The sequence below is a fragment of the Felis catus genome, chromosome B1, assembly GCF_018350175.1.
Source record: "Felis catus isolate Fca126 chromosome B1, F.catus_Fca126_mat1.0, whole genome shotgun sequence".
NCBI classification, from domain to species: domain Eukaryota; kingdom Metazoa; phylum Chordata; class Mammalia; order Carnivora; family Felidae; genus Felis; species Felis catus.
Window position 1 is genome coordinate 148,216,252 of NC_058371.1, and position 15,894 is coordinate 148,232,145.

The following is a 15,894-nucleotide window of genomic DNA, read 5'->3' on the forward strand; positions in this document are numbered from 1 at the left end:
CAAAATCCCTAACTCTGTATTTAAGCAACTTGAGGACAGGCAGTGTGATTTACAGTTCTTTCTTTCCACTTCATATTTTGGGAGTGCTTGTAGAAAATTAAAGCTGTGGCTCTTATGGGAGAGAGTGGGTAATAAGTTGGTTGTGAGGAAATCAGAAATTATCTTTACATTGCTCAATATCCACTCCGTGACTGCAGTGCCTCCTACTCCAAAGAAAGCCCTCCATCTGGAACATCATCTAAGTCCTGATGTAATGCAGTTTCTGAAAGGGTCCCATTTTCTTCTTTCCCCAAAGAAGAAAAAAATTCAGTTTCAAAATACATTTAATACATATACTTTCCAAGTCCAAGGTGGCATAACGTTACATTTCAAAGACAAATTTACCCATTTGTTTTCAGAAGTCATTATTCTCCAGGAAGAATATATTTTCTGAAATTTCAAGAAAGTTAGGTAAACTAAGAGTTTCTTCTGATACTCTCTAGTGTGTCTCCATCTATTCCATGATATGATCAGTGAAAAAGATTTGCATTTGAGGCGGCTTAGTTGAAAAAAAATTGAAACAGCTTACTGATTTCCTGGAAGAAAACAAAACACTTTTTAAATGTAGGTAAAAACATATTGGATTGAAACATTTTTACTTGAGATCAAAATTTCTTTTCTAGGAGTATCCATCTCAAATCATTCTTTTGTTCTTTCCAAGGACATTTGGCTCCAGAGATCTGTACATGTTAAGTGATTATTTCTGCTTGTTGGTACTTAAAGAGCTTAGTTTTGCAACATTTCTTAAGCCCATCTCAAGATAATGGCAAATATGTTCACCTACTGTGCTAAATCCTATCTATTACTATGACTATTACTATAGACAGGAAGTATTACTGCTTCCAACACTAGGTTAAGAAGGTTCTGTGTCTCATCCATGATGGGTGAGTGGACAAAAGTATCATGATTGATTAACTGTGTCTGCTGGGGGCCTGCGTGTGTTTGGGAGTCAGAAGGAGGTGAGAAAGGGAAAGGACAGTCTGTTTCCAAATACTCCCAGATCAGACCTAAGATAGAAAGTATGTTATGCCAGCAACTAAATGTCTCCTTTCTGGGTTGATACAATAGAATTGGTGGCCCAATAAAAATACTCCCTCACAGTACTGGAATCAACTGTGAGTATTAGGTATAGGGGATCCCTGGTTTTATTAGGATCTGTATTTGTCGAGGCAAGACAACTCTGCTCCCACCCTGCAGATGACTTTCACAAGGCATTTTCCTGGCTCAGAGTATTTACCATTTGGCGGCCCTGTGGTGGTTTCCTGGGTAGTGTGCATGCCCCTTCGGATGCCTGTAGGGGCTGTCACTTCAAAGTCATCATCTGTGTCACTAGGAGTTGGAGAGAAGCCTTCTGAGGTTCCCTGGATGGCAGGATTCATTCCTGCTTGCCCTGCAGGAAGGATTCCATTCTGGGCATCTGGATTAGCTTGACTGTTGGGCAGGGTGGATCCTGGGAACAGGGGCTGGAAAATGAGGCCTGTGAAGATTTGTGGGGCCATTGGCTGGAATGAGGAAGGGAAAATGCAAACAAAGTCAAAAGACACATTTTAATGCTGGTCAACCAGTCTTTTCTCCTTTGAGGGTAGCAAGTTGAGGTAGGAAATGCAGGACCAGAAGGGTAGAGTCAGACGAGATAATCAAGATTGGACATTCCTTAGAGGAAATGCCTCCTTCTTTTGAGCAAGGCTGATGCTGGTTTTGTGACTACAATTCCATGTTGTATCAGAAAGGACACGTCAGAATCAAGCCAGTCATGGGAAAGGGAATAATGAAAAATTTGCTCATCTCAGGTGTATGTGGAGATAGAACTAAGGCAGAAAATCCATACTATTATGCTGGGCTTTCTCTCTGCTCTTAACCTAAATTATAGTCTCTCTTTTGCCCAAAAGTTTTTAAAGTAATTTAAGATACTAAACGTTAATGGAAAAATTAATCCAAGTAGTCAATCAATCCTCATCTCATGGTTGGCATCTCTTCAGGTTTCTTTTGATTTATTTTTCAAAGGCATTGGAATATTCAGTTAGAAATATTTCTCTTGTCATTTCAACCACTTCTTTATTCCTTGAGGTTACTCAACGGAATTCCTCTGGATAGGTCTGTCAATGATTTGCACACTGAAAATAAATGTTGGTGCCTGCATTTATTTTTTTTCCCCCAGAAAAAATTACTGTAAGAAATTCCTCCTAAGAAAAAATAATTTAGTATAAACTGGATTTGGAGAGAATTCAGGCGGGACTTGTTCTCTGAAACCCCTTAGCTCTGTTAATGTTGACATTGAGTAAGAGGGGTTGAGGGCAAATAATTAAGATACAGGTCATTTTCTTTGAGCATAGTTCTTAATTGTAAGTTTGTGTAAGAATGGCCTGAGGGGGTGCCTGGGTGGCTCAGTCGGTTAAGCATTTGACTTCAGCTCAGGTCATGATCTCACAATTCATGAGTTTGAGCCCTGCGTCAGGCTATGGGCTGACAGCTTAGAGCCTGGAGCCTGTTTTGGATTCTCTGTCTCCCTCTATCTCTGCCCCTCCCCCACTCACATTCTGTCTCTCTTCCTCTCAAAAATAAACAAACATTAAAAAAAAAAAAAAAGAATGGCCTGAGAAGTTTATTTAAAAGGTAATTCCTCGGCTCTATTGTTAGAGAGATTCTGATTGAGCTATTTTAGGGGAGAATCCAGAAGTCTGCATTTTTTTTTTATCAACACCCTGAGTTGTTTGATTTGTGAGCCAACACTAAAGTTTTTGAAAACACTGTCTTAGATTTACCAGGTACTGAAACCAGAATTAGACTTACGGCAGATGAGAGACAGGAATAGAACACAGATGTTTTCAAGCTGGGGGTCATGGCCTCCATAGATTTGAAATAAAGAAGGCAGTAATGCCCATCATTAAAAAACAAGATGAAAAGAATAGACTATAAATTACCAAGTGCATTCTCTACAGTAAGGGTAAATACTATTTCATGAAGTGTGTCTGTGTGTGTGCATATGTGTATGTGTGTGTGTTAGCTGCATGAAAAATATAGCTGTTACCATGAGTTTTACTGAAAAGAAGTTTGAAAACCACTGGTATAATGGATCAAAAAATGGCTTTTGATCCGAATATACTGTTTCTTGACCTTGGGACCTAAGGTGCTTGGGTTCTCTGAGCCTCAGTCTTGTTACCTATAAAGTTGGGTTACAACTCTGTTCTTTGTGTTCTTGTGGACTGGCTGGCTCAGTCCGTAGAGCATGCAACTCTTGATCTTGGGGTTGTGAGTTCAAGCCCCACTTTGGGCATAGTTTACTTAAAAATCTGTACTTTGCCACCTGGTGAGAATTAAAGGCAATGTATGTAAAAGATCTACCAAGGTACCGGTTACACAGAATTGGCTTAATGACTGGTAGATGTGGATGTTCATATACCATTGTTGCAGAAAAGCCCCATTACTTAATTTTATTTGTGAACAATCTAGCAAATCTCTACCTTTTTCATAATAGAAAGATTTCAAAGAAAGCTGTCTTCCAAGATACTGCCTCAACTCTTAACTTCAGTGTCATGTTTAGATACCGCATTAATTCAAGTCATTTTTTTTCTGACATGACTTAAGGGGAAATGTATAGAAGTGTCTAATAATGGCAAGATGAGTTTCATTTAGGTTCAGCCCTCTAGTTATTTCTGTGTATAGGGAAGAGTTCATCCGTCACTATAAGATGCTAGAAAAAAAACATATTTTCATAAAATTAAAAATTTAAGCCAAGAAAATGAATCTTTCTTTCAATAAATATCAATATGTATATTATTATACATTGTATGACTTTTGATAATTTAGAATCCTAGATTTTAATCTATGCATTTTAAAAATATGCATTGGATTTCTGGATAGAATTGAATTTGATATCAATATAGAGAAAACAAAAGCTAAGTCAAATGAATGGAAAAGTATCTGGAGAAGGATAGTGAAATCTTCAGCTAGAAAAGGATAACTTAATGCAAGGACCTATAAAAATGTTCAGTTTATAGAAGCATGCACGAGGGTTAGCGGGTGTGGTCAAAAGAGATTGTGTGGGGACAGAAAGAAGGATTGTGATAGCAGGGAAAAGAATTTGAAATGCTAGTAATTTTATATATATATATATATTTTTATATACATTTTATATAATTATATATGTGTATGTGTGTATATATATATATGTATATATGTATATATTTTACCAATTCTTCTGAGCTTAGGATGGAACCCTAAAAGGACAATAATAACACAAGTTATTAGACAAATTTTAATATATTTGAAGCAAGATATGTATAACATAACTTAAAAACTTAAGATACTTATAAAATTTGTAAAGAGACATTTAAAAATTTTCAACAATATTTTAACTGCCTCTGTGACTTGTGTCATATAATTCAAGCTCGCATATGATATTGGACTGCTAACACTTATCTGAATGATGTGAAGTCTTCTGCATTTAAAAAATTATAAATGTTTCTATTATTAAGTAATACATGCACATTGGAGGAAACTTGGAAAATGTAGAAAGCAACAAAGAAAAAAAGTATAATGCCATTGTACAGAGTTGGATGGATTTTCTTCCAGATGTTTTTCACACATGTCTTTTTTTCCATAATAGAAGTTACGTCATTTATATAATTTGGGTCTTACTTTTTCTTTTAATACTACATCAATAATCATTTAACCTTACTAGTGACAAAATCGAATAAATAAATATCCTTTTTGGATGGTCACAAAGTATTTGCTCTATGTTGTACCATTTACTCAAACATTTCCTTTTTGTTTAAATTTAAATTGCATCCAATGTTTTTCTCCACTACAAATATTATTATTTTGATGGATATGTTTGTAAATAAACTTTTGCTGTATTTCAGATTATTTCATTTGAATGTGTTCCTAGATGTGGAGTTAAGAATTGATATGAACCAGGGGCTTGGTTAAGCATCTATCATCTCATGTCATGATCTCATGGTTCACAGGTTCGAGCCCTGCATTGGGTTCTGTGCTGACAGCTCAGAGCCTGGAGCCTGCTTTGGGTTCTGTGTCTCCCTCTCTCTCCCTGCCCCTCCCCTGCTCCTGCTCTGCCTGTCTCTCTCTCTCTCTCTCTCCAAAAAAAAAAGATTGTCTTTAAAAGGTTGTTTTGAATACTGAGATAGTATATAACAAATAACTAGATGCCTAGAACAGTGCCTGGTGTGTAGTAAATGCTCAATAAGTGTTAGCTCATTACTATCAGTGTTCATACAGTGCAAAGTAAACAGGAAACTTGGCAACTATCTGCTGAATTGAGGCAGGATGACATATTTCATACTAAACTGATTTAAAGTAAAAATCACATTGCAAAACAATCTTACCTGGGCTCCAAGGTGTGCTACAATAACTGGCAACATCTGAAAAAAGAGTGAAAAATTCAATAAAAAATATGCTCAAAGCAGATGATATAAATATAGGGACTTTCTTAAGAGTATACAATATGCCTTGAACAAATATTTGTTACCAATGTATCAGCTAATCATAGAGGCCCATCTAGTTGGATGGGAACTGGAACTCATCTGATGTGTAAAAAGCAGATTCAACCCAGAGGGATTTGGAAACTAGTCCAAGGCAGCACATTAAGGAGGTAGAAGTTACTAAATTGGATGAGCAAAAACTAATTTTGGTCTCAAGCTATCTCCAAACTGAAAGTTATTACAAGTAATTATGAGGATAAAATGCATGTATTTCTTTTATATGGCATCTCAGAAGATACACTAAACAACAGATTTCTAAAATACAAAGATTTATTGAAGCAAATATATTTAGTCTCATGATGGTTACCTGGATATTTTGCTGTTAAAAGAGAGCACTGGTAGAAAATGATGGATGATGTTGTTCTATTATAATCTGGATACTGGCAGTTCTTAGAACTGAGTGAGAAATACTTTACTGGTCACTCATAATCACACGAATGTTATTGATATGGAGAACAAAGGCAAAAGAAATGTAGATAAAATTAAATTTCCACATAACCTGCAGCCCACTGACAAATACTTGAGGCTGGCAGAGTATGACATTCCTATAGGAACTCCCAATCTTAATGTTAATGCTTTGCTAGAGGAAAAAACAACCTTAGCTTGACAATAGCTAGGCCTCCAGGATCCTATAAGTCTTCTTTAACATATGAAAACCTTTTGCGAACTTTTCTTTTTCTCTGCCCCTACCAACTTAAAAGTATATAAACCAACAGCTTCTTACAATCCCCAGGACAGCCCTTTCTGCCCTCAGTCCTGTGTCCCGGTGCTTTAAATATAACCACTTTTTTTGCACCAAAAATGTCTCAAGAATTCTTTCTTGGCCATTCACTCTCAGACCCCCACTTCAAATCACATCATTATGAAGTTTTAGTTGAAAAGATTTTGGTGAGGGGGTTGGCATTCTCTAGTACTCTAAGAGTTAACCTAGAGTTTGTCCAAGAGAACTAGGCTTTTAAAGTTTATTTTAATCTCTATAGAAATTCACATAGTGTCACGAAAGTTATCAAAATGGGGATTTTAATAATAACCACACCAAAGATGCAAAAGTCTTATAAAATGGACTCTTAACTTTGTTATTTCCCAAGATAGTTTGCACATAATGTTATTTCCCAAGATAGTTGGCACATAATGCCAAAAGGTACATGCATTTAACTATATACATTTAAGAAAAAGTTTTACTGTCAATCAGATTCTTGATTACTGACAAAACAACCGAGTAATCTTCAGAATGGCAATGGGAAAGTGGGTTGAGGGGAAGGGGTGCTCAGGATTTGGAAAAAAAGCATAATTAAATTTCTTCTTTAAAGGCCAATTTGAAGGAACGAAAAGATACAAACAGGAAACCACAGATGTGTAAATAAAAAGTTTAATAAAAAATAACTTAGTTATTAACCAGTGTAACAATAAGGAGAAAAAATTTTTCTAAGTTTTTCGGTAGAAAAATTGTTTGAAATAAAAATAGCTAACACTTCTGAGTGTTTACTGTGTGGTAGGCACTGTTCTAAGTGTTTTATGTTTATTTGCTCATTTAATTCTTATAATAGCCCTAGGGGTAGGTTCAACTTTAATTCCTATTTTAAATCATGAGGAAAGTGAGCCACAGAGTGGTGAAGTAACTTGACCATACATGTAGTGACTAGGGAGCTGGGATTTGACCAAAGTTTTATGGTTCAGGAGTTCACTCTTTTTTTTTTTTTAATGTTTACTTATTTATTTTGAAAGAAAGAGTGTGCATGCAAGCAGGGGAGGGAAAGAGAGAATCCCAAGTAAGTTCTGTGCTGCCAGCATAAAGCCTGATATCAGGTTAGAACCCATGAACCCTGAGATTATGACCTGAGCCGAAATCAAGAGTCAGATGTTTAACTGACTAAGCCACCCAGGCACCCCTAGCGTTCTTAACCATGTTGGCTTTGGGTTGATAAATGAGAGCTGTGGACATGTGCCCAGGTTTCTGGCAGAGGATATAAGCTACTCTGCATAGGGAGAGGCAGGCTCCAAGGAGCTGGGGCAGCACAGGAAGTCAGGTATGGGGACCCTTGGTGGTGGCATATCCTGGAGACACTGAAGAATCCCTACTGAGAATGGGGATTGATTTATATTATTGCACGTTGGGAGCATGCAGTGTCAAATCCAGCCTACTGAATCTTTAGTAACTTCTGTGGTGCCTACTAATGCTTTTGACTCCAGTGGATGTTTGTTGGTGAATTTGAAGATGTACTAAATTTGACTTCAAGGTTGAAGCAGGGTGACAATTGAAACTGAAGCTGGGGAGTTAGCATATGGATTATATCAGGGGCATGTGTTAAGGAGACTCTCATTTTATTTGCCTGTCTCTAGTCTTTTTAGTCTTTCTCTAATATGTATGTAAGAAATAAGCACTGACTGATAGACAAGATACATCTCAATATTAAAAAAGAAATGTAAAAATTAGTTATGTCACAGAATTTCACAAATATGAATAAATGAAGCAGTATAGAGTTCCCTGTGTTATTTTGGATAAATGAAAGTACAGAGAAAGTACTTAGTTGCATATGACATAAAACTTAAGTTGAGCAGCTTAAAATTATTTTGTCAGTTAAACTCAGCTTTGATTATAATTACTAATTAATTTAAGCTCGCTCTTATTAAGACCTGGAGGTGTCCATAGTGATAGGAAGATTTTAGAATATATTGGTCCATTGTTGTATTCATGTTTCATAATTTGGGAATGTGTATTAAAAGTCTTACATATTTGGGGCGCCTGGGTGGCGCAGTCGGTTAAGCATCCGACTTCAGCCAGGTCACGATCTCGCGGTCCGTGAGTTAGAGCCCCATGTTGGGCTCTGGGCTGATGGCTCAGAGCCTGGAGCCTGTTTCTGATTCTGTGTCTCTCTCTCTCTCTGCCCCTCCCCTGTTCATGCTCTGTCTCTCTCTGTCCCAAAAATAAATAAACGTTGAAAAAAAAAAATTAAAAGTCTTACATATTTGTATGTCTTTGGATCCCAAAATTCTGTTCCTAAGAACTGGTCATAAGAAAATAATCATTGACATGATCAAAGACTTAGTTAAAGGATATTCACTGTAATATTGTTTATAGAAGCACACATTTGGGTGAAAAAAACCCCACAATTTTTAAAATATGATGGAATGCTAAGCAATCATTAAAAAACCATTTTATTAGTGAATATTTCAAAATACAAAGACTATTAAAAATATATTAAGTGAAGGGGGCCTAGGTGGCTAATTGGTTAAGTGTCTGACTTGATTTTGGCTCAGGTCATGATCTCATGGGTTTGTGGGATCGAGCCCCCTGTTGGGCTCTGCACTGGGCATGGAGCCTGCTTAAGATTCTCTCTGTCCCTCTCTGCCACCCCCTCTCAGAATGGATGAATAAACTTAAAAAAAAGAATTCTATCATATATGCATATATATATGTATTTATGTATATATATATACATATATATATGCATTTTCTTTGAAAAATGTAAAATACTCATATTTTCTTAAAAAATGTACTTACATGTGTAGAAAAAGGACTGGAAGGTCATACCCTAGAATGCTGACAGTGTTTAGTTCTGGCTGATAGGATTATGAGTGAATGTTCTTTTTCTTTTTGTTTTCTATATTTTCATAATTCTATATAACTTACATCAACTATATATGTAATATGTAAAAAAGCTTCTACAAAAATGAGACCATTATGTGGGAATGACAAGGGCTGAGTTCATGTGTTTATCTATGAACAACTTAGTCTAGCTGTAAAGGGATCATTGTGTTTTTTTCCAGAGTCACTAAGCTTATTTAGAGAAGTTTTAAGAAGGTAAAACTTGGACTTTGTCTGTAGGTAAAATGCAACACTTTTGACAGGAGTGATGCCCCATGTATGTCATTTATATCTTAGTGGGGGAGGGTTTTTCAGGGTTTTTCCTGAAAGCAAGTAATGATGGGAGGGGAAAAGGAACTAGAGAGTCATTGACCACTTGAGAGGAGGCATGAAAAAAGGGCATAAACAGGAGACTGGATTTGCTGGGAATAAACTTTATCCATCTCTTGATTTCTCTTTGGGATGATTGTGGTCACCCAGGAAGTCCTCTATGGAAAACAGCAAGCAAGAAAAGAATCCTGCTACCTCTCAGGTTCTCCCCTTGTATTCTTGACTTCTCAGTCTTCTACAGGACTTCACATTTCCCTGTTACCCACTACAAATGTATTCTAGAGAGGGTATGGGGTTGCGTGCTTGGATTTCCTTGTGTGTTTTCATCAAGAACCAAATTGCCAAAGATGTTCTATGTTCAATTGGACATTCCTCTGTAAATTTCTGGGTGAAATTTTCAAGAACCTTAAAAAAAATTCTTTCCTCCCCTTTAGGGTTCCACCTGATAGAAAATGCTCCCCCTTGTTGAACTGAACTCCTGTTTTCAACTTACTTGGGCTTGCAGTGGCTGTTGTGTGTTCAATCCCCCCAGGGTCAGTGGGAGGGTCTGGGTACCAGGCGCCAGCCCTGCAGGAGGATTTAGCTGTAGGGCAATGAAAAAGATTGTTATTGTGTTGTTTCAGGTTGGCCATTCAAGAAACCAAAATGTATTTACCAAAGTTAAAATATGTTTAAAGGACGGGTTTGCTATGCAAATATATGTGTTTAGTATGCAGACCTGAAAAATACTATGCAATATACTATTGCCTTAGGAATTAGGTATAGAGATGAAGTTCAAAGACTTACTTAGTGTACTAGTACAGCCATAAGGTCCAGGACTAACTTTTCCCATATTAAGTTTTCCTTTGGCATTTAACCCATTTTCTTGAGGATTACTTAGGTGATTTTATCCTCACTTTCCCCTTTTGGCTGTAACAATGGTTCCTGGGATTTTTTGATAGCTTTCTTATAAAGAAATTAATTCCTTTACAGGTATCCCCATAAAAATTGTGAAGGTCACAGTGAAATATCTAGTCTGAATGTGGTTTAATACTATGTTTCAATCTTAACAATCAGAAAAGGAATTTATTATGTTTCCTCTCCCAGAGTAAACCATACAGATAATCCACGAGAAGAGTGAGGATCTTTCTACCCCTTCTAGTTTTCTCTTGTCTCTAGTTTTCTCTTGTCTAGTGGTCATAGCGTTTGTGTGGGTGTGTGAACACTGTAGGGTGCAGTGAGGAAAATATGTTGGAGGAATGTGTAGAGGAGCTTGAAGGAGAGATAAAAAGAAAAAAAGCAGCAAAGACATGAAAATTTGATTAATTCTTTTAGAAACCCTCTTGCTAAGTAAAACTTTGAATGATGTACTGAAGAGCATCCAATGCTCCTACTTTTTTGTGTTCTCTTTCAACTTATCTACAATGAATGTGTGTGTGCGTGTATTTGTGGGAACACACACATGGACATTAAACATTACGTATTGCATTTAACAACGGATATTAAAATGATATAAAAGGGTCTTACCAGCTGCAGATCTGCACCCAGTGTGATCATCTGTGTCAGCGGTATTAGACTTAAAGAGGGGAAGACCTGCAGGGCATGGAAACTGATGTGAGACCAGAGCTTGTCTGTTGCCACCATGCCGTCCATGCTGGATATCCTCAAGTACCTATACTCCCATTACAGGTGGATTTAGGTAGATTTAGGATGAAGGTAAATGGAGGTGAAGCTTGACTCCTTCCATGGCCCTCAGAGGTGCCCTAGCAATGTGTTGAGTTTAAAAGTGTGTCAGTGCACCTGGGTGACACAGTTGGTTAAGCACCCAACTCTTGATTCTCTGGATAAAGCCCTGTCTCAGGCTTTGTGCTGTCAGTGTAGAGCCTGCTTGGCATTCTCTCTCTCTCTGACTCTTCTTGCTCTCGCACTCTCTTTCTCAAAATAAATAAATATTAAAAAATATGTAACTTACTCTCATTTCTTATCTCATAGTAAATTATACACTTTAGTACTTAATTTCACATAGCTAATTTTGTCTTCTTTTGCTTAAACAGCATTCCCAAATTGTATAAGCTTCAGGTTCCTTAGGGAGTGAGATGGGCTCCTGACTTGAGTGTTCTCTAATGTCTACAGACTAAAAAGAGAACTTTGGACTTTGTTGTTATAGTACTATTTCACAACATTTAGAGGTAGGAAAGGAGGGATCCTTTAGAGCAGAACCAGGGTTGGATTGAGAAGGTGAAAGCCAAGAGACGATGCAGTTTTCAAAAATATTTAAATATGTTTTAAAGAAACGGATTTTACAGTGATATAAGCTTATCAGTAACAATGGAACTTAAGAAAACTATAAGGAAATATGCAGTTATTTTCATAGATTACCTCTTAATCCCTGCTAGCCCTGGCAGATATCACATACGACTATGTCACAGTATTTCAAGGACATTGATGACCACGCTTTGTCAATAGGTGTAGCTATTGCTTTACAGAGTTTACTATTGGTTGCTAAACAATAAGACAAAAGAAAAAGAATGAAGATATTTTGCTTTTCTTGCTCAAAAATTTCAAAAAGTATATTAGTCCTTTTTGTTTTTTCTTCCCAAAAGGAAGCCTTTCTTTCTTGTTCGGACATAAGACTATGTAAATCTTGATTTTAAATTCCCCAGTCTTAACATGTTTCCTTTGTTGGCGGAAAATGTTCTGCATTGTAGGACTCTTACCTGATTTAGCTGCTGTTGGTTTAGAAGAGTTGCCTGATCTAGAGCCAGTTTTGTTGGAAGTCCCAAAGCAGGGTTGAGCTGTGTCTGCAATTAACAAATATTAGATGAGGCGGGAATGTGTCTGAGATTTTGTATCCATTTATTTCCAGGATGTTACAAGTTGTCCCAAATGCACAAATGTCTCTGGAGAAGTTTTAGTTCCCTGGAAAGTTTGGTGTGTGACAGGGGATGGAATTGTGGAGTCGAAAAATGTGAGACCAGAGAGGTGTGGTGGGGAAGGGTCTACTGTGGGGTCGGGCACGTAAGTTTCTTATGGTAGTTCCTAGGCTTCCTTTTCTGTAACTGTCTTCCTCCTTTTTTCAGGACATGAAATACATAGTCTGAACCTTAACTCTGTAACATTTGCTTTTTCCCAGTGTCTGAAGGTAAGCTGCCATAACTTCTACTCCATTTTCATGAAGCTTCCTGCTTCTGTCTTGTGCCTGACAAATCATTTCATGTAATGGAGATTCAATCTCCTTCTTGGCCTCCTAGTGTATTAAGAATAACCATCTTGCAGCACCTCGATGGCTCAGTAGGTTGGGCTTCCGGCTCTTGGTTTTGGCTCAGGTCATGATCTCACGGTTCAGGGGTTTGAGCTCCTCATCAGGCTTCATGCTGATAGTGGCGAACCTGCTTGGAATTCTCTCTGTCTCCCTCTCTCTGCCACTGTTCTGTTCTCTCTTTCTCTCAAAAATAAATAAACCATAAAAAATAGCCAACGTGTAGGGGTGAAATGTCCTTGACATCCACATCATCTGGTTGTATGGTTTTGTTCTATAGACAAGGAAACTGAGGTCCACAGAAGCAAAGTTACCTGCCCAAGGTGATACGGTGAACGGCAGAGCTATCCACCAGGATCCCTGCAAGTTCTCTTAGTCCTTGAAGAAATAAATCCTTTTTCATTAGCTTCTCTGCATTCAGGTAGAAGCTCCCTGGCCAGCTTGACTCCAGTTTGCCTATGCTCCCCGCTGCATCCCAGAGGGCAGTGTGGTATGGCCCTCCAGCGCTGCATCAGCCATTGGGTAACTTGGATATTATCTTGAAGCTTCTACTGACTGGTTTCACTCTGGACTTACCCCTCAGTTGTAAGAAGTAAGATTGTCCTTAGAGGTCCCCTTAAGCTGTAAGATTATGTAAGTGTGTTTTTCATCCCCTACAATCTATTGTCAGCATGGCAGCCAGAGTGGTTCTTTGAAAACAATAGTCTGGTTCTTTCACTTCTCTGCTCAAACTCTGCATTGACTTCTATTTTCACTCAGAGTAAAAATCAGAGACCCTACAATGATCTGAAAGTCCTCATGCCCTGGGCCTCCAGTGTCTCTCTGAACTTTCCATCCCACCCCATTTCCTTTTGCTCACTCTGCTGCTGTCTTTGGGACAGATGTTTGCTGTCTTTGGGACAGATAAGGCTCATTCTTGTCCTAAAACCTCACCTCTACCTGTTCCTTCTCTCTGCAATGTTCTTACCCCGGACATTGGCTCACTCCCTCACCTGCTTCAAGTCAGTGCTTGAGTGCACTGTTTTATTGGTCAGGGTCACTTACCCTGGCCTTTCTCCTAAATATGCAACTTGTCCCATCACCAATGTGTACCCCATTCCCAAGCTTTGGATCTACTAAAAACAACCACTAGGCTGTTTGAAATGTCCACATTTAAAAATTGATTCATTTTTATGGCTTTATGATAATTTAATAAATTCATCTACAAATAATAAAAAAATACTTTGTCTATGTGGCATGATTTTTCATTTGGTAAATATCACTACTATACCTTATAGTCATGTCAGTGTCACACCCCACATCCCCTGTACCACTCACACTGCTCTCACGTCATTGGCTATCTACATTAACCTGCATGCCACTCTTGAGTCAACCTTGCATGATAGCTGTGCTCCTGGAAAGTTTTATTTATCTTGAGTTTTTACAAGTAGTATGGTAATTTAAATACTCCATAGACACCCTATCTAGAAAAACTTTTTGGTAAATTTGTTTAAAGTGAAAAATCCATGTTTTGTAAAAGAATTACTAATTTACCTTGTTTCAAATTATTATTTTTTTTGTGGACAGCTTCTTTAAAGAGGGATGTAGGTATATTTGGAGTGAAATAAGGAGATTGGTTGTATCCTCTACCCATAAATTCACCCTGTTCATCTTCTTCATAGAAGTAATCATAGTTATAATTTATAATTTAACATTTCTTTAAAAAATATTTAATATCTACAATCCTTGTGAACACCGTGAAGGGTCATGTCTTCCCCTCTGCCCTCCACTATTGTGTCTTCAACAGCTAGCACAGGATTGGGTACATAGAGAGTTTTCACTAAGTATTTGTTGATGGTATAGATGATTATAGACGTGTCCAGTGAGTTCAACTATAAATGGGTATTTTCATTTCTTCTATTTCACAGAAAATTCCTTCTAATTTTTTCTCAGTGTACATGCTCAAGCAGCTCAAATGGTCAAAGGGAAGTCCATCGAGAGATCCAAACCACCCACACGTACGTCTATAAAATATTGGAGGACAATTGAAGTATGTGTTAGAACACTGGTGCTCCTTCCTTTCAAAAACTTGTTAAATGTGAACTTATTTTTTGGTGAAATGTTCTAAGTAAAAAATGTTAGCCACTTTGTAATATTCCCTTGCTGTTGTGCAATTTGATAACCTATTTAGAGTTTATATACTTGCATAATTTGGTAGCCTTTTCAGAGTTTATATAGTCTACATGCTTCATGCTTCCAATTAAGAAAGTCAGAAAGTACAGTCTACCTCTTTAGTCATGAGAAAATAATTGATCGCCAAGAAAGTCTTAAATTATTTTTGGAAAGTAAAATAATTATCTACTTTGAGTAGGTATAATTTAAGCATTCCTCCCCCCTCCCCCCGGTTTCTACCCTATTGTTCTGCCAAAATAATTAAAGTTCTATGTTAGAGTGGATGCATTTTTAAAATCTAAGAATTTGAAATATGCACTAAACCGTATTAGTTTATCATTTTTCACTTTGGAAAATAAAAACAGAAAACGAAGGGAATGGGTTACAGGACAGAGCAGTTTGGATGGAATGCAGGAAGAAAGGTCTACAAGCAGAGGGTGCTGCTGAGGCTGGTTGGTAATAAAATAAACATATTGCACTTACTGGTAATGACTGAGTTGATCCTAGAAGATAAAGCAGTAGAATCATAGTCTTCATGTTTCAAAATGCTGCCTATAATAACAAAATGATGTCACTCTTTCACTCTATTTTTCCCCCTTTTCAGAGAAGATTTAAAAAAAAAAGTTCTATTTGAAATATCATCAGTTGATGTTACCTTTCTCTCCACTCAGGAAAATGTACAGGTGAAACAATATCCAAAGTCCAGTTGATTTCTCCAGTTTCTGTGTTGAATAATTTTACCCTTGGCTGAGTTGTAAGTTTGTAGAAGGAATTTAAACTCAATTCCAGGAGGCTGGCAACTGAGACACCAATCAGGACTTAGCTGTCCGTGAAATCATTTGGTTTCTCTCATTTCCCAACACTTCATTAAGTGAGTTATTAGCTGCAGACATCATATTACCCAATGTCTACCATTTGAATAGAGGGTATTTCAGGAAGACATACCTTGTGCAATTAAAAAAAAGTGCAGACAATAAAAAAAATTACAATCCTCTTTCACTTTCATCTCCCTCCCAAATGACTTCCCAGATGTATGTTTTGTCATGTTTGTA

At 37.4% G+C, this 15,894-nt stretch overlaps 1 protein-coding gene across 2 annotated transcripts; it reads right to left on the bottom strand.

The window, feature by feature from the left end:
* Nucleotides 1-305: 305 nt before the first annotated feature.
* AMTN (amelotin) lies at nucleotides 306-15,605 on the bottom strand. 2 transcript variants are annotated; one of them, XM_003985336.5, is made up of 9 exons: nucleotides 15,498-15,605; nucleotides 15,326-15,394; nucleotides 12,150-12,233; nucleotides 10,960-11,025; nucleotides 9,947-10,036; nucleotides 5,382-5,417; nucleotides 4,230-4,256; nucleotides 1,277-1,541; nucleotides 306-575 (listed from the first exon to the last, which is right to left on the bottom strand). In XM_003985336.5, the coding sequence occupies exons 2-9, from the start codon at nucleotides 15,377-15,379 to the stop codon at nucleotides 565-567; spliced, it is 633 nt and encodes a 210-aa protein (XP_003985385.3). In that variant the 5' UTR covers nucleotides 15,380-15,394; nucleotides 15,498-15,605; the 3' UTR covers nucleotides 306-564. The 2 variants fall into 2 exon arrangements, with proteins under 2 accessions (XP_003985385.3, XP_006931135.1); XM_006931073.4 differs by lacking the exon at nucleotides 4,230-4,256.
* Between the last annotated feature and the right edge of the window lie 289 nt (nucleotides 15,606-15,894).